The sequence below is a fragment of the Heptranchias perlo genome, chromosome 19, assembly GCF_035084215.1.
Source record: "Heptranchias perlo isolate sHepPer1 chromosome 19, sHepPer1.hap1, whole genome shotgun sequence".
NCBI classification, from domain to species: Eukaryota; Metazoa; Chordata; class Chondrichthyes; order Hexanchiformes; family Hexanchidae; genus Heptranchias; species Heptranchias perlo.
Genome location: NC_090343.1, coordinates 9,088,066 through 9,106,992, shown reverse-complemented (window position 1 = coordinate 9,106,992; position 18,927 = coordinate 9,088,066). Strand labels below are relative to the sequence as shown.

General features: G+C 47.8%; 1 protein-coding gene across 1 annotated transcript in view; it reads left to right on the top strand.

Annotated features, from left to right (window-relative positions):
- The window catches only part of LOC137335421 (N-terminal EF-hand calcium-binding protein 1-like), a 138,185-nt gene that overhangs the window by 105,640 nt on the left and 13,618 nt on the right, over positions 1 to 18,927 (top strand). Inside the window, exons 8-12 of the mRNA XM_068000767.1 lie at positions 3,026 to 3,105; positions 4,755 to 4,808; positions 14,585 to 14,697; positions 15,377 to 15,454; positions 17,962 to 18,053. Of these exons, the coding sequence (XP_067856868.1) occupies positions 3,026 to 3,105; positions 4,755 to 4,808; positions 14,585 to 14,697; positions 15,377 to 15,454; positions 17,962 to 18,053 (417 nt within the window). The remainder of the gene's footprint in view (positions 1 to 3,025; positions 3,106 to 4,754; positions 4,809 to 14,584; positions 14,698 to 15,376; positions 15,455 to 17,961; positions 18,054 to 18,927) is intronic.

Here is an 18,927-nt window from a genome sequence, read left to right as displayed (position 1 = left end):
GTAAATAAAACGTCACCTCATCCTCCCCCTGGATTTTTTGGCCTGGTTCCTTCTTATTTTGTTTATTTTTTTTAAAAAACCCACAGCAGCTCTCTGACAACTGTCTGTGCCATAGGTTGTCAACCTGAAACTGCAAGAGGATCCTGGTGTTCACAAGGCCACGAGATTTCTGTCTATTTTGTGGCAGGCACGCTGCAGGTATTGACATATTCCCAGTGATCCACTGTCCTAACTCCCAAACCACAGTGCCAGCTGTCTAAAGGAAAATATGTGTATTATACATATGACATGCAGTATGCCGAGTGTAGGACAGACAAGAATCCTTGCAGCTGCGGGTTGAAAATCTATTTCATAGACAATACTTCTGTGAAAGAAAGAACTTGACTTTATATCGCGTCTTTGTCATCAGGACGTATTAAAGCGCTTTACAGCTAATTGAGCCATGGGATCTTTTACGTCCACCTCCGTACTGCACTGGAGTGTCAGCCCAGATTTTGTGCTCAAGTACGGGACCTGAACCCACTACCTTCTGACTCAGAGGCGAGAGTGCAGTACTGAGGGAGTGCTGCACTGTCGGAGGTGCCGGCTTTCAGACAGGTCGTTAAACCAAGGCCCCATCTGCTCTCTCAGGTGGACGTAAAAGATCCCTTGGCATTATTCGAAGAAGTTCTCCCCGGTGTCCTGGGCTAATATTTATCCCTCAACCAACATCACCAAAACAGATTATCTGGTCATTATCTCATTGCTGTTTGTGGGACCTTTCTGTGCGCAAATTGGCTGCTGCGTTCCTACATTCCAACAGTGACTACACTTCAGAAAGTTCTTAATTGGCTGTATAGCGCTTTGGGATGTCCTGAGGTCATGAAAGGCGCTATACAAATGCAAGTTCTAATTTCTTTCTGTCTTTCTTTTGTTAAAAAATAAGTAAAGAAATAAGAAGTAAAACTGACTTTGGCTTTACGAGCTGGTACAATCACAAGCAATACATTCAGATCCAGTTAAATCACCACTTAATTTCAGAAGAATTAATTGTTCAGCACAGTATTAAGCTCAGCAGCAGCTCTGTGAAACCAATGCCACCTGGTGGTTTTGGAAATTCATTGCAGCAAAACAAAAAAACTTTAATCTCGGACTGAATTACCGGGGGTGCTCAAATTGTCCTAATCAAGCGCCTTCCTTGTAACTGAATAAGGAAACTGTAGCCACTAAATAAACACAGATAAACAACTGGGAACCATGTTTAAGGGTTCTCGGCAGTAATTGTGTGACATCATAAATGGGTTATACACCAGCAGTAACTGATCATTAAGAAAAGGGCAATAAAATGGCAGGAAGTGCAAAAACAAACTTCACTGTCTGGACGGTAAACTCCTAGAAGCTGCAAGCTTTGCCCCAACTCCAACCACAGCTGATAGAGAATAATAATCCATAAACCTGAACTTATCCAAAACTCTGCTGCCCGTATCCTAACTTACACCGAGTCCCGTTCACCCATCATCCCTGTGCTCGCTGACCTACATTGGCTCCCGGTCCAGCAACACCTCGATTTCGAAATTCTCATTCTCCTGTTCAAATCTCTCCGTAGCCTCGCCCCTCTCCATCCCTGTAACCTCCTCCAGCCCTACAACCCTCCGAGAACTCTAGGTTCCTCCAATTCTAGCCTCTTGTGCATCCCCCACTTCCTTTGCCCCACCATTGGCGGCCGTGCCTTCAGTTGTCCTAGGCCCTCAGTTCTGGAATTCCCTCCCTAAACCTCTCTACCTCTCTCTCCTCCATTAAGACGCTCCATTAAAACCTACCTCTTTGACCAAGCTTTTGGTCACCTGTCCTAATATCTCATGTGGCTCGGTGTCAGATTTTGTCTGATAACGCACCTATGAAGCGCCTTGGGACGTTTTACTATGTTAAAGGTGCTACATAAATGCAAGTTGTTGATTGTTTAGAACATAGATTTTCAAACTTTTCTTTGTGAAGGACCTCCTGCAATAATCGACACACTCCCCTTCCAAAAGATGGTGCCAGCTTGCCGCAGGAAAACAATACTGTCAATGCAGTAAATATTTTTTTTGTTTCATTAGTGTACAGCAACAGGAATAACAGGTTAGCAGATCAGCAAATACAGTCAGTGTACAGGGCACCGGTGATAACTTGCAATAAATCTGATGACCTTAGGTGCAGTCCCTGGGTCAAGGACCCCAGTTTAAAAGGCTACGCTTTAGGATAAAGCTCTAACTGGACTGGCCCGAAGGGAGGGAGTTGGAGTTTCAAACGTTTCACAATAAATCCCTGATTTCCTTCGCCTCACCATTGGCGGCCGTGCCTTCAGCTGCCTAGGCCCTAAGCTCTGGAATTCCCTCCCTAAACCTCTCCGCCTCTCTCTCCTCCTTTAAGACGGTCCATTAAAACCTAACTCTGTGACCAAGCTTTTGGTCACTTGTCCTAATATCTCCTTATGTGGCTCAGTGTCAAATCTTTGTTTCATAATCGCTCCTGTGAAGCGCCTTGGGATGTTTTACTACGTTAAAGGTGCTTTATAAATGGGAGATGTTGTTGCTGTTGTTATCTGAGCAAGGAGGGATATCCGTTTGTGCATGGCCGGGTGGCGGGGGGGGGGGGAACGGGAGGGAGGAGAGGAGGAAAAGATTTACCACCTTCTCTCAGACTCCGGTATAGTTCCCTGTTGGATTCCAGCATTATCTGTGATTATTACAGTGGTGGTGTACTCTTGCCCTTTTAATTAAGGAAGATGAGCAGCTGGATGTAGGGAGAAGAGGAAGGGAGGAAAATATCATCAAATATGTTGTAAAGTTCATTCAAAATCAATAATTAAAAAAATTAGAAACTACCATGTGGCTTCTAAAAGGTTCTTTTGATGGCAGGGGGAGGGAGATAATGTGATGGTAGTTGTTTTGAGTGGGAGACAGCACTATCATTTTACATGGACTTTACTCAGATGAACAAAACCGCATTTATGATATGGCAGTAACCCGAATTATCTTTTGAATAATACCTTTCCTTCTTCTAGGTGTCTGCGTTGAACCTGAGAGTCAGTGGGTGACTCAGGTTAACAGACTGCAGCAGCTGATTGACAGATTGGAGTGCAAGGTACAAGGCTGTATTCGTAGAGGTTTGCAAATCTAGGCTGACACCTCAGTTCAGTACTGAGGGAGTGCTGCACTGTCGGGGGTGCCGTCTTTTGGATGAGATGTTAAACCGAGGCCCCGTCTGCTCTCCCAGGTGGACATGAAAGATCCCATGGTACTATCCGAAGAACAGCAGGGGAGTTTTCCCCGGCGTCCTGGTCAATATATATCCCTCAACCAACATCACTAAAAAAAAACAGATGATCTAGTCTAAAAACAGAAAATGCTGGAAATACAAAGCAAGTCAGGCAGCATCTGTGAAGAAAGAAACAGAGTTAACGTTTCAGGTCGATGACCCTTCATCAGAACTGGTCATTTATTTACTAACCAGATGATCTGATCATTTATTTAATAAGCAGATGAACGGGTCATTTATTTAATAACCAGATGAACGGGTCATTTATTTAATTGTTGTTTGTGGGACTTTGCTCAGGTCAGGACGTCCCAAAGCGCTTTACAGCCAATTAAGTACTTTTGAAGTGTTGAGATGTAGGAAACACGGCAGCCAATTTGTGCACAGCAAGATCCCACAAACAGCAATGTGATAATGACCAGATCATCTGGTTACACCCCTATTCCAGCAGGTGGCCACCTTCCAGGCTGCTTCTTCTCAGGATGACAGCACATGCCAGGCATCAAGGCTTTCCCCCTCAGAGGACCACCTAAGTGGCACGTGCGAGGTGACACCAGGCTGCCCGGGCTGCCCAGGCGCAAGCTGCCAAAGTGGGAGGGTCACCTCAGTCCCACGAGTCTTTTGTACCACGAGGCACAGCCTCTCGCGATAACTAGCCCTCAGTTTGCACCCAAGAGAAGCACTGGAATAGGAGAAAGAAAGACACGTTTAATCGTCCAGAGGAAGCACAGTGTGAGGAAAGAGTAGGCTGGCTTAAGGCCACTTTTCAGATCCTGGTATCGTAGGAGAATGTGCTACATTATTCACAAAGATTATAGTGATACAGGAAATGGTGCACTTATTTTATGCTGACTCATCAATCAGATGATAATGTTTTGCCAAAGGGGTCTGACGGGCGAGTGAGAGGAAATCTAATCGAGGTGGTTAAAATGATAAAAGGATTCAATAGGGTAGATAAAGAGAATCCTCTGGTAGCAGAAACCAGAATAAGAGGGCATAATCTCAAAATTAGAGCAAGGTCATTCAACAGTGAAATCAGGAAGCACTTCCTCACACAAACGGTTGTGGAAATCTGGAGCTCGCTTCCCCAAAAGACAGTGGATGCTGGGGGACAAGTGAAGCTTTCAAGAGTGAGATCGATAGATTTTTGTTAGGTAAGGGTTCCTATGATATAGGTTGGGGACAAGATTGAAGGATTTGCCATAGATTTGAAGGTGGGGGAGAAGGAATTGTGGCAGCGGTGACAAAGGTAGACAGTGTTAAACAGATCAGAAAATTTCATTGATAAGTTGAGTTCTGATGTCCCTTGGCAGCTATCATTTGATGTTGACTTGATGCTGGTCACTAAAAGTGGAAAACCTTCCATTCATTAGAGCAGACTGCCCTCACCACGATGAGTGTAAAATTTCACTGCACATTATATTTAACTAACTAACTAACTGACTAACTAACCCATCTTTTTGTTCTGTTTACTGTAGACTCCAAGGCTGGAGCCCCTAAAGGAAGAAGTCATTGAAGGAGCAACTCAATCTGTAAGTTTAGAGTAAAACCTGACTCCTGGTAGATTGGTTCATGGACTCAGTGGTACTGTCTGACTGAAAGTTGTGGTAATATATCAACATGTAAGGACGGGGTTGAACCAAACCTACCGAAAGTGTGCTCTGTTTGCTAACAGAGAGGGCTAAGTGTGGAGTTACATGAAGATACAATCCCACTTGGGTTAGCCGAGCATAAACTACAGCATGGGAGACGTCAATGTGCCAGTTTTGAAGATCGAAGAGTTCCCATGCTGTGCCCAGTAGAGGCCCATACAGGGTCCATGCTTGGCAGACAGTTCACGTAACATGGATCTGGAACAGATATTGCTTGTAGGTACCCCTGTCGTAATTGGTTGGCAATCATTAGCCAAGGTGGAACTCGGGAAAGCACAGGCCTATAAAGGGACAGCCTGTTGATGAAACCGTTAATTGAAAGGGACCATTTGCTCTGGGACTGGCTCGTGCTCCACATGTTCTACCGCACCTACTGTACACAAACAGTTGAATAAAGAGAATATTTGGGTTGATATGGGTACAATTCCCTTAAGAGGCACCTACCATATTATATGTAGTGGACATGTCACAGGCAGCAATGTGATACAGTCAATATCTGCTCCAACAAGGCTGACTGAATAACTTTCAATAAAAGAGTCGGAGATGGGCCAGTGTCAAAGGGGAGATGTTTACCATATTACATCAACTGGACAGAAGGTGTTTGCATTGGGAGGCATGCGTGCTTGCTGGACTGGGAGTTTATGATGGGTATGATTTAATGCTGTCCGAAAAGAGGTATGAATCTTGTTAGACTGTGAGGCGTAATTACAACACACTAACTGAATTTCACATCAGGGTTCAATGAGGCTGTTGTGCTGGAGTCTAACGCAGGATTCTAATCAAGATTGAGAGTTTGGTGTGTATGAAATGATTATTAGCTCCACTGGTATTTATTCACAGCAGTGCTGTGCATTGTACATCACTAGTCAACCCCCCATGCTGTTGCACATGGGAAGTCAAAACGAAATGTAGCCTTCAGATGAAGTGGGATTACAGGGTACGGCTTAATTGGACCAGGGCACACAGACATAATTCAGTCACCATTTTAAGCTCATACATTCTTTGCTTATCGTTATATAATACTTATATTTCATATGATTATTAATAACAAAACTTATGGTGATTTGGGAAGTGGAGTTGGTTGAAGCAGTGGAGATTTTCGGTAGTAAAGGCTGAGCTACTGGGAGATGCAAGACTGAGGTGCTGCAGCGCCACCACTGGCAGGAGGAGTGTAATTGCAGCGTGACCAGTTTACATAGGCAGTTCCCATTATAAATGGAAGTGCACACAAGCATATGGTTTCAGGAAGGAGACCAGCAGAACCCATCCGAAAATGACAGGGACCCCTCCCCTCCCACGTTGGAGATTTTCCAACATGCTTTGTAAGGGGGCGAAGTTAAAGGCGAGGACCACTGTTCCCTCTAAGCTGCGCAGCGGTTTGTTGTGCGCCGCGCACGTAATCATTCCGTCCGCGCAGCAAACCAGTGCTCTCTGGTGGAGACGCTGCTGAGGTGACGTCAACTACTAATCACTTTGCGGCAAGGGCGGGAGTTGAAGTTAGGCTGGACTGGAGCATTGTACTGAGAATGTCAGCGTGTAGTCCGAAACAGGCGGACGATCGGAGGAAGAGGTTAGAGGCACAAAGACTGAAAATATAGAAGCGACGAGCTGTACTCGAGGAACGGCACGACTAAAGCTTCACAAAAAAAAATAAGGTGTTAATCATCGCAGCTTTACTCCAGGAATTAGCATCCAGATGCAGCATCTTTCCCGAGAGAGTCTGGAGCCGGAGGCTGAACTGCAGTTTCCACTGATGTTCAGAATCTGATATGGTGACAGACTTAATGGTTTCTGGCCCAGCCGCTAGACAATTACCTCATCAATTTCCTTTAAGAGGTGAGGCAAATTGACCGTAGCAGAGTCAGTGGGTCAAATATATGAAGAAACAACAGCCTTTCACTGAGTTCCTTTTGGATAGGCCCGATTAGAATAGCCTGCTCCACAGTTAAACCTTTGAGATTCACAACTCAGCTTTAACTAGAATGTATCAACTTCTTCCAAGTAGTTTTACAATTATAAACATCATTTTGAAAAAAATACTACTGCAATTCTAGATGACACCAAATCATTTTGCTCTCCTCTTCAAGTGGCTTTAGGTCCTGTTACTAATATCTAGGGGCCGTGAAATTGGTCTTTGCTTCTAATGCAGAAGCAGCGTTAGCGGATCTGCACCCCGTTTTACACCCCGCCCAATACTCTTTTCCATTGATGCCCCGTTTTGCACCACCGCTCCGCTGAAGACCAATTTCATCTTGTAGGACTCCAGATGGCAGTGATTATCATTACTCAGGTGAGCGGTTGCCAAGTTTGCTCCATTCTGTCGTTCCCTGTGCCAACAATAATGATCAAATTGTCCTTGCTATTAGTTGAATCTCTGGGGTACTAAGCTTTTAGACAACTGCTTATAAGCATTCAAAATCTTTCCTGCACTGCACAGAATGACTGCACAGGGTTGAAGTCTACTTTGTGGATTTGTTTACATTAATGTCTGTATTGGCAGGATGGGGACTGTTGAATGTGGCTGTGGAATAGAGACTGCAGAAAGTACTGGTACGGATGCAGGCTGGCATAACTTGTTGGGGTGGGGGAGGTGGTCATAGCAAACACTGAGACATCACGGTGTCCAAACTTCAAAATGCCAAGAGAGAGTCTGGACAGTGCTGCAGTGGTTCGGTTACTGAACCAACAACCCAGCAGTTGAGAGTTCAAATCCCACCAGGGCAAGTTATAAAACTGAACTCAATAAATCTGATCATTTGCGGCCTGGCATCAGAAAAAGACCGCGGAAGCTGCCGGATTGTTGTAAAAACCCAACTGCTTTGCTAATGTCCTTCAGGGAAGAGAGCCTGTTATCACTATCTGATCTGGCCTACACATGACTCCAGTCTCACACAATGTGGTTGACTCTCAATGCCCTCAGTTCAACCAGCGATGGGCAATAAATACAGCCTTGCCTGCATCACATTTCATAAATGATATAAATTTATCAGCCAATATAGCATTAAATTGTTACAACCATCCATTATTTTGTACGTTTGTTCATACCCCGAATAATGTTTTCTAAAAAGATGTTTGATTCAAAGTTGTGATTTTTTTTTTAGGGTGGTGCACACAGCCTTTATATCGGAGCACCAACCCAAATTCATTCCACACACGGCCGAAAAATATTAGAGAGAGCATTGGTGACCACTCCCTACACTGAGAGTTGGGAGCTATTCAGTTGTTTTTAGTTTGTTTTAACTTGGAAAATTGGATGAATAATTGAAGCAGAGGAAGATACAGGGCATTGGGATTAGTTTTGGATTGCTCTAGCAAAGAGCTTGCACAGACACGATGGGCCGAATGGCTTCCTTCTGTGCTGTGGACTTCTATAGTTCTACTTCTCCGTGAAGTGATACAGCTCTTAAGAAAGTGGAAGTCAGGGCTGGGAGTCTATTGTGTGGAAAGAATGACCCAATCAAGTGTGGTAGAATTAATTTGCTTATGATTAAGAGTGACACAGGGTGTTACAGGAAGTGTTACACTGAAGTGTTACATGGACCATGCGATAGCACTGTACACAAGATTTCTAATACATTATATAAATAGACATGTTTAAACATCTACTCATCCTGCAAGAAACAGGCCCAACTCATTAATACTGAATTTACTGCTGGGAAAATCTTTCTGCTTCCTCTTCCTTCCTCCACCTTCCCCTGTTTCCAAACTTCCTCAGTCGCCTTCCTTCTTTAGCCTCTTGTGCTGTCGCCTGACTCTTTTCCTTGCATCCCTGCGCTATGTCTTGCCTTTTTCCCCAATCATAACCCTATCTGTTCTCCTTTCTTGCCAAATTACCCCCCCCCCCCTCCCAGCCTGTCCTTTTTTTCCCTGATATAACACCAGCTATTCACTACCCCCTCCTCCCAACATTGAAGTCCTGTGTCCTCTCTCCCCCTTGAACTAAACTCTTGCCTGGACTCTTTTCCTTTCCCCTTTATTCGGCCTGCACTCTCTCCCCAGTCTCCATTCTCTGTGCCCAGTTTGCCTTTAGCCTTGTCCAGTTCGTTTGGACATTGCCTGGACGCCGAGGCCTCTTTCAGGTGAGACTGGGGACTTCTTCACCTCTGCGGACTCGATGGGCCGAGTGGCCTCCTTCCGTGCTGCAACCTTTCTATGATTCTATGATTCAATAATCAATCAGCTCAAGCCAACGAAAAGGGAAAGAGACAACATTAATTTTCACCTGCCTCACCTCTCCCTAAAGCAGAACGAGGCGGAATTTCCTGGGCACAGCACACAGAGGAAAATCAGATAGGGAGGAGCGCATACCCACGATGGAACCAGGCTGATCTTCTGTCCATTCATTTGAATGGATTTTAAAAATTGGCCAGGCTCCCAGAAAGATCAGCCCCCATGCGTCCACAAAAGTTGGCATCTCAAGCAGGAGCTCCACCTCCTCCAAAAAGAAAGAGCCTGACCGAGCCGATTTGCATACAGAGGGTTTAATTGCACCTTAACTTTACAACAGCAACAACTTGCATTTATATAGCGCCTTTAACATAGTAAAACATCTCAAGGGAGTTCACAGGTGAATTATCAAACAAAATTTGACACCGAGCTTCCTGGATGTCTCACTACATTATAATTTTACGTTACTCAGCGTGAGATGCCTCAGGCTGAGCAAAAGACTTCCTTGAAAAGCCAGCAATTTGATGTTTCAGACAATATTTTGCAACCATTACATGTGCTTATGACTGACAATTGAGCCTTCTTACCTTTGAAACGAAGTCAGTTTGACAGCAGATGTTGTGTCACACCTGAATAAACAAATTGCGCTGTGTTATTGGTATTTGTGTGACTGATGGTTTTTAAGGCAGCACAACAAGCACATTTCCTCCCAGTGCCACCATGGCAGTGTTGCAATGTTATTACTGGGATTCTGAGAACGAGCTTCTCTGTGTATAGTAAACTCCCAGTGAGGAGTGGGCCCCTTGTCAGGGTGTATGGGGAGTCAGCCCCCCTCCCCCGAACCTTTCTCCTCTACCAGCCCTGGGACAGGATGGCTGGTCTGGTCTAAATCATCGAGTGAGAAGGTTGTGGGTTCAAGCCCCACTGCAGAGACTTGAGCACAAAATCTAGGCTGAGACTCCCAGTGCGGTACTGAGGGAGTGCTGCAGTGTCGGAGACACTGTTTTTCAGATGAGACGTTAATCCGAGGCCCCGTCTGCCCTCTTAGGTGGACATAAAAGATTCCACGGCACTATTTCGAAGAACAGCAGGTGAATTCTCCCCGGTGTCCTGGCCAATATTTATCCCTCAACCAACATCAGTAAAACAGGTTATCTGGTCATTATCACATTGCTGGTTGTGGGACCTTGCTGTGCGCAAATTGGCTGCCGCATTTCCTACATTATGGGGACGATTTTCGGATGGCCGAGCGGGTACGTTGGTGGCGGGGGGCTCCGAAAATGGCGGAATCCCGGAGCCCGGCTCCAACCCACTTACTTCCGGGTTCCCCAATGACGCGTTCGGGTGCCGGCGGGATGATAATTTAGATACTTATTTAGGTAGTTGAGGTACTTGACAGACCTCATTGACTGGAGAGTTTGGCAGGGGTGCAATTTTGAAGGATCCTCAGCATGTTTCCCGTGCTGTGGGAAACACTCCCTGTTGGAGCAGACGTGTTTCAGTCAGCAGCCAGTGGGAGATGCAAAGGATTTTTTGACAGTTGGGGGGAATACCTCATTTATTGCAGCAGGGCACTCTGTCACTTCAGACAAAGTTTTGGCTGCAACACCTTTGTCTTTCCACTCAAAATTATTAATTTACACCCTAAACTGTGCTGTGCAAACACATTTGCGGACCCCCTCAAACTCACACCGTCAGGATGGGGGGCACCATGGCTGCATTCCTCACTTCATCCGAGGACGAGCAACATCACCAGCCTCGCCAGGCACGGCATCCACCTCTGCCACGTGGAGCTCCACAACACAGTGCTGCGCCACACGCACCTGCACAACAGCAGGGAGGGCAACAGAGAGAGCGGCATCGCAGGAGGCACTACCCTCGCCACAGGGTCTACAGACCGAGGCTCAGCTTCCTGGACCTCTCTGAGGAGCAGTGCATACGCAGGCTCAGAGTCAGTCGCCAGGTAGTCGCGGACATCTGCAGCCTCCTTCATGCTGAGCTGCTCTCCGCTAGCCCGAGCAGCATCTTCTTACCTGTCACTGTCAAAGTCACCACTGCCCTCAACTTCTTCGCCTCCGGATCCTTTCGGGGTGCCACCGGGGACATCACCGGGGTCTGTCAGTCGTCTGCACACAAGTGCATAAGGCAGGTTACCGATGGGTTGTTCCACAGGGCCTCGCACTGTATCAACTTCACCATGGATGACCTCAGCCAGACGGAGAGGGCAGTGGGATTCCACGCTGTGGCTGGCTTCCCACGGGTGCAGGGTGTAATCGATTGCACCCCTATAGCCATACGAGCACCTCCACACGAGCCAGAACTGTTCATCAACAAGAAGGGATATCACTACATCAACACTCAGCTCACCTGTGACCACAGCAAGAGATTCCTTCACGTGTGCAGGAGATATCCTGGCAGCTGCCACGATTCCTTCATCCTCTGGGAGTCCAACATCCCGCCCCTCTTCCACGCACCGAACACCCGCAAGGACTGGCTCCTCGGGGACAAAGGATACCCCCTGCACACGTTGCTCATGACACCTCTGAGGAACCCCACCACCGAGCAACAGTGTCGATATAACGACAGCCACATCGCCACCAGGTCTACAATTGAGCATGCTATAGGGCTGCTCAAGATGCGCTTCAGGTGCCTTGATCGTTCTGGAGGAGCGCTTCAATACGCACCAGACAGAGTGGGACACATTATAGTCATCCATGGCACAATAGAGAGGGGTGCCGCTGGAGGAGGCCCCATCCACATCTGCCACCCATATTGAGGAGGAGGACGAGGAGGAGGTGGCAGAGGAGGAGGAGCAACCCATGGGCAGAACAGTGGCTCACCTGGCTGCTCGTGAGGCCAGGGAGTCACTGATATGTGAACGGTTCTCCTAACATCAGACAGTGTGAAGAGTCCAGTCCTCACCACATGGACAGAGGAGCGGCCACACCAGCCCCCTCCCCCGCCCCTGCTCAAAACAGTCGTGCAACTACACATACACCTACTGTAGAGTGACCCAGTAGATGGCATCAAGTGTGGGTGTTCATGGTGAACCTCATGAAAGGGACTTATTGCACAAGCCAGTCCGAGGTGTGTGTATCTGCGCTGGTGGATGGCTCGCTCAGATGTAACGGTGCCCCCTCAGAGGCCGGCAGGTCCTCTGCAGAATCACCCTCCGCCGTCACAGCAGTCGCTGAAAGCCCTGTAAGAGAACAGAAGGCATGATGACAGATGTTGAGGTGCTGAAGATGGCAAGGCATGTTAACATCATTTGCTATTGTGAGTGCTGAATGTTAAAGTTCTGTCACCAGCTGTTTGTCGGGTGGCAGTTCTCAGCGTCCCCGACGGACAGGCACTCGAGGGTGTGGCTCAATTCGAGAGCCTCCTGCTCCGTGACCGTGAGGATGACCTGATGTTGCGGCCCCCCCCCTCTCCGGTCTTCGCCCTCTCCCGTGCATTCTGGGCTCTCTTCTCATATAAGGGGAGAAAGTAGAGGGGTGTGAGTGAGGGATGGTGACGTGGCCAACCACTGGATGCATTGGTTTGGGTGAGGCTGAATGTGAAAGAGATGCATCAGAGGGTGAGTATGAGACAGAGCCATGACATTGTATGAGGATTGGGTTGAGTGGTAGTGGTGGGATGAGTACTGGGGAGGTGAGTAAGTGCAGGTAAGTCGAGGATGAACTTTTAATGGGTGTGAGGAGTAATATGATAGAGTAGTGTTGGCAGTGCCGAAGGAGTTGTAGGGTGGGGGCGGTGATGTGGAAGACGGGGTGTAGGAGAATGAGTAAGTGTGCTCACTTTGGCTGACCTAGTTAGGTCATTGAAGCGCTTCCTGCACTGGATCCAGGTGCAGGAGACGTTGCTGCTGCTGCTGACCTCCTTTGCCTCCTCGAGCCAGGCCTTCTTGGTGGCAGAGGCAGGCCACTTTCTCCCATCCGCCAGGTAGAAGATCTCCCTCCTCTTCCTCACCTCATCCAGTAAGACCTGGAATGAGGCATCATTAAACCTAGGGGCAGCCTTTCCCCTGGGCTGCTCCATGGTGCTGTGTGGTTCTTTGCTGCAGGATCAGTCATTGGAGGACTGCCCCTTCCTCCAGCTGACAGCCTGTGATGTGGGTGCGCAGTCCGCCCGCTGCGCAGGTTTCCGAGGGGAAACCCGGAAGCCACGTTAAGTGGCTTCAATTTACCCGCGATCGCGTGGGAAACGGATGGATTTTACTGGGCGGGTTACCCACGCGCCCAGTCGCCCGCCCTCCCGCTGTCAACCTGCCTCTCTGGTAATATCGGGGCCAATAACTTGACCGTATTTCAAAAGTACTTAATTGGCTGTAAAGTGCTTTGGGATGTCCTGAGGTCGTGAAAGGCGCTATATAAATACAAGTCTTTCTTTTCTTGTGCCAATCTGTGAGCAGGTTAACAGTCGTGTTAAGACAATGGCAATTAGGATCATGTAGGAACTGTGAGGCAAGAGAGAATTGATCTGAGAGGCTGGTACTGGGGAGAACATGGGGGAACTTACAGGAAGTTTTCATGAGTCAAGCAAGACTATTTTAGGGACTGTAATAAACGGTGCACTGCATCGCTGAGGGTTATTTTCTGAAATTAATTCTCGGGATGTGGGCGTCACCGGCAAGGCCGGCAACTATTGCCCATCCCTGGTTGCCCTTGAGAAGGTGGTGGTGGGCCTTCTTCTTGAACCGCTGCAGTCCGTGTTACTATGACAGTGTGTTAAAGAACAGCTTGTGCTGGTAGGAAATACATTTCTTTGGCAGACAGAATATTGCGCGCATCTAAACTAATTTTGGCTTGTGAGAGTGAAACCCCTGTAGATACATGAATATGGCAAGAATTCAAACCGAAAGCAAGTCATTGTTCTGACTGACCTGCCTATCCTGAGATCCCCCTGTTGTGTTACAGTCAGTCATCATTATTAATAAATTATTCACTCTATTTAACTCTTTGGTCATCACCAATAATCTACCTGGACAGCTGGCACTTCGTGCTTTCTATGTCGATCTGAAGAGCAGATTAGAAATTTGATTTGGCCACTCAAATCAAACCTCAGCAATCCAGCTCCAGATTGGCTGCAAAACGGCTTTTGGTGCCACTCAGCAGCCAATCAGATACCAATTCTTTACCAAGTCCCAGCTCCAAGATAAACAACAACAACAATAACTTGCATTTATATAGCGCCTTTAACGTAGTGAAATGTCTCAAGGCGCTACACAGGTGCGATTATCAAACAAAAATTTGACTCCAAGTCATATAAGGAGATATTAGGACAGGTGACCAAAAGCTTCGTCAAAGAGGTAGGTTTTAAGGAGCGTCTTAAAGGAGGAGAGAGAGGCAGAGAGGTGGAGAGGTTTAGGGAGGGAATTCCAGAACTTCGGGCCTAGGCAGCTGAAGGCACGGCTGCCAATGGTGGAGATTAAAATCGGGGATGCGCAAGAGGCCAGAACTAAAGACCTTCCCTTTCCTGTCCCCCCACAGCACATTCTGGTGGTGCAGCGACAGATGTCCGTGCTGGAAGAGGAGGTGGAGGAGTTCCGCCAGGCTTTGAAACGATACGTAGCGTCTGCAGCCAAACAGAGTGGCAACTTGCAGTAAGTTGGACTATGCATCTCTTCCAAGTGCTTATCAATGTTAAACAACGCAGGGTCTCACTATTCTAGACAACCAAAACTGCTCAAGTCTACAAGGATCTGGATGGCACAGATTGGTGTTCTGGACAAGTATTGTCCATTCACGATGTCACTGGAGTGCATCAAATTTATTTGGGTGGTTCTTATTTATATATTTGTTTCTGTCTTTTTTTCTCCAGCCATTGGGGTGCAATTCCATAGATGCCAGCTGCCCACTGATACCTCTCCCAAGTGAGCCTGGATGCTGAGCGTCAGCAGGCTATTTGACTGCGGGGCCATCACAGCTAAGCATAATCCTGTACTCACCCAATGTCCACACTGTTGCGTTTTCCAGCAGGGGTAATTGGACAGCGTGCAGGAACCGGCGGGAACCCTGGCTAATTTCCACCCCTTCCCCCCTCCCTGACCTGAGGGGCTCAGGCCAGTTGTAGCACCCCAATTGCTTCCCCCATCTGAGATCAACAAACACAGCACAGCAGCAATTGAAACTATGGCCTTCTGGCATGGCAAGAGGTACCTGTGTGCCCACAAGGCCATCGCAGGAACCTTTGGGCGGTTCTTATGAAGATATAATTTTGTTTTGCGAAGAGTATTTGTGCCCGGTCCTAGTTTCATATTTGATGTATTCTTCCTTATCCAGCATCTCTGTTCAGAAGCTGGGGAATGAGACCTGCTTCATAGTGTATGAGCTCTGGCAGGGCAGGACTTCATGGAGGAGGTAGGGATCATGTTTGGTTATTATTAATATAGTTCATAATTGCTTCAGAGTTGGCTAAAAGCAGCACAGGTTGCACTATGGTGATTGGCAAGAGAACCAAAGGCGACATGAGGAAAAACTTTTTTTACGCAGCGAGTGGTTATGATCCGGAATGCGCTGCCTGAAGAGGTGGTGGAGGCAGATTCAATCATGGCTTTCAAAAGAGATTTGGATAAGTACTTGAAGGGAAAAAATCTGCAGGGCTACGGGGAAAGGGCGGGGGAGTGGGACTAACTGGATCGCTCTTGCAGAGAGCCGACACGGGCTCGACGGGCCGAATGGCCTCCTTCTGTGCTGTCACCATTCACTGATTCTACTAGTGGCAGATCGAAGGACTATAGATAATTATCAGCTTCCATAATTCAAATCCCAGAGCTAAAATCCTCAGGGCTGACACCAGACACACACATGGACCCAGGCACCAGACACACACATGGACCCAGGCACCAGACACACACATGGACCCAGGCACCAGACACACACATGGACCCAGGCACCAGACACACACATGGACCCAGGCACCAGACACACACATGGACCCAGAAACCAGACACACGCATTGACCCAGACACTAGACACACACATGGACCCAGATTGTAGACCCACTTGGACCCAGACTCCAGACACACACATGGACCCAGATGGTAGACCCACTTGGATCCAAACTCCAGACACACACATGGATCCAGACACCAGACACACACTTGGACCCAGATGGTAGACCCACTTGGACCCAGACTCCAGACACACACATGGATCCAGACACCAGACACATGCATTGACCCAGACACTAGACACACACATGAACCCAGATGGTAGACCCACTTGGACCCAGTCTCCAGACACACACATGGATCCAGACACCAGACACACGCATTGACCCAGACACCAGACACACACATTGACCCAGACACCAGACACACACTTGGACCCTGCGTATATTCAAGGCTGAGATAGATTTTTTGACTCATGAGGAATCAAGGGATATGGGGATAGGGCGGGAAAGTGTAGTTGAGGTCAAAGATCAGCCATGATCTTATTGAATTGAGGAGCAGGCTCGAGGGGCTGTATGGCCTACTCCTGCTCCTATTTCTTATGTTCTAATGACCTAGACGCCAGACACACACGTTGACCCAGACACCAGTCCCACTTGGACCCCTCCCCCACATGTGAACACAGACTCCAGAGGCAAAAGGATACAAACATCCTTCACTTACACAGAAGCACAGATGTATTCACGCACAAAAGATCTATGTGTGCGCACACATCCACAAGCAGAGTGGGTTAGACCAGGGCCGAGTCCTTGAAGGTCTCACTAAAATGATAATGCTATCCATGGCTCCTGTAACAGTGGCGTCTGGTGACCTTGGGAACAGGTGAGGCCTAGGATACGCATGCTTAACCAAACCAGCTTGTTCCCAGAGCGACGGGCCCTTTGCAAATGCGCCTATACTCTGTGGCACAGTCCAGGACACAAGCCGCTAATCTGCCTGCCATGATCTGGCAGTTTTCGCGATGAAACGTCAAAGAACATAAAAAGGACCGACCGCACCTGGAGCTCGCTGACCATCAAAAGGCAGAACCGTCAGCTGCTCTGAGTCTAGAGTTGCCAACCCTCCAGGATTGTCCCGGAGTCTCCAGGAATTAAAGATGAATCACCAGGACAATGATGCGAGCAACACCCAGGAGAAAAATCATAGGGGCATTAAAAGAAATCGAGTGTTCTTTTCACTTACTTTGAAGACTTTTCGTTTATTATAAAAATGTTGGTAAACGGGGCGAAAAAAGGTTGTTTGACTGGGTGGGGCAGTTGGAGATGGGAGGACATGTGATGAAACCTTCAGGAACACGTCGCAACCTATCTGAATCCGAGACACAGAGATGGGGCAGTGCCTCCCTCTGCCCTGTAAATACATAACATTACATTGTGTAATATTATGTGTCAACTGTAGCTCAGTTGTTAGCACTCTTACCTCTGAGTCAGAAGGTTGTGGGTTTAAGTCCCACTCCAGAGACTTAAACACAAAATCTAAGCTGACCCTCCCAGTGCAATACTGAGGGAACACTGCGCTGTCGGAGGTGCCGTCTTTCGGGTGAGGCATTAAACCAAGGCCCCAGTTCCTCTCTCAAGTGTACGTAAAAGATCCCATGGCACTATTTCAAAGAAGAGCAGGGGAGTTCTCCCCAGTGTCCTGCTTAATATTTATTCCTCAACCAACATCACGAAGAACAGATTATCTGGTCATTATCACATTGCTGTTTGTGGGATCTTGCTGTGTGCAAATTGGCTGCCGCGTTTCCTATATTACAACAGTGGTTACACTTCAAAACTACTTCATTGGCTGTAAAGCGCTTTGGGACGTCCTGAGGTCATGAAAGATACTGTATAAATGCAAATTCCTTCTTTAACAACCTGTACCTTTCTCACTAATCTGTGGAATACTAACTCAATATGTGCAAACCCTCAGCCACCTGCAAGCAAACTACAGCAAGACCTTTCAGAGGAACAATGTGGACTTCCTGGAGACCCCAGAGCTAATGACAACCATGCTGCTTCCTGGTAAGGATGAATCACATGACAGGATTAACTGACGTTCACTGACGACCATCAGGGAGAATTCTAGAGTCAAGGAGAGCTATATTGGGGCCTACAGACCAACTGAGGGAGTGCAGCACTGTTGGAGGTGTGGTCTTTCAGATGAGATGTTAAAACTGAGGTCCCGTCGGCCTTCTCAGATTATTCAAACAAGAGCAGGAGAGTACTCTATCCAACCACCCATTCTTACACAGAGACACTGTACCCCATCCAACTCCCCACCCTTTCACACAGAGTCACTGTACCCCATCCAACTCCCCACCCTTCCACAGAGTCACTGTACCCCATCCAACTCCCCACCCTTTCACAGAGACACTGTACCCCATCCAACTCCCCACCCTTTCACAGAGACACTGTACCCCATCCAACTCCCCACCCTTTCACACAGAGTCACTGTACCCCATCCAACTCCCCACCTTTCCACAGGTTCACTGTAGCCCATCCAACTCCCCACCCTTTCACAGAGACACCGTACCCCATCCAACTCCCCACCCTTTCACAGAGACACTGCACCCAATCCAACTCCCCACCCTTTCACTGAGACACTGTACCCCATCCAACTCCCCACCCTTCCACACAGAGACACTGTACCCCATCCAACTCCCCACCCTTTCACTGAGACACTGTACCCCATCCAACTCCCCACCCTTTCACTGAGACACTGTAGCCCATCCAACTCCCCACCCTTCCACAGAGTCACTGTACCCCATCCAACTCCCCACCCTTTCACACTGAGACACTGTACCCCATCCAACTCCCCACCCTTTCACAGAGACAATGTACCCCATCCAACTCCCCACCCTTTCACAGAGACACTGTACCCCATCCAACTCCCCAC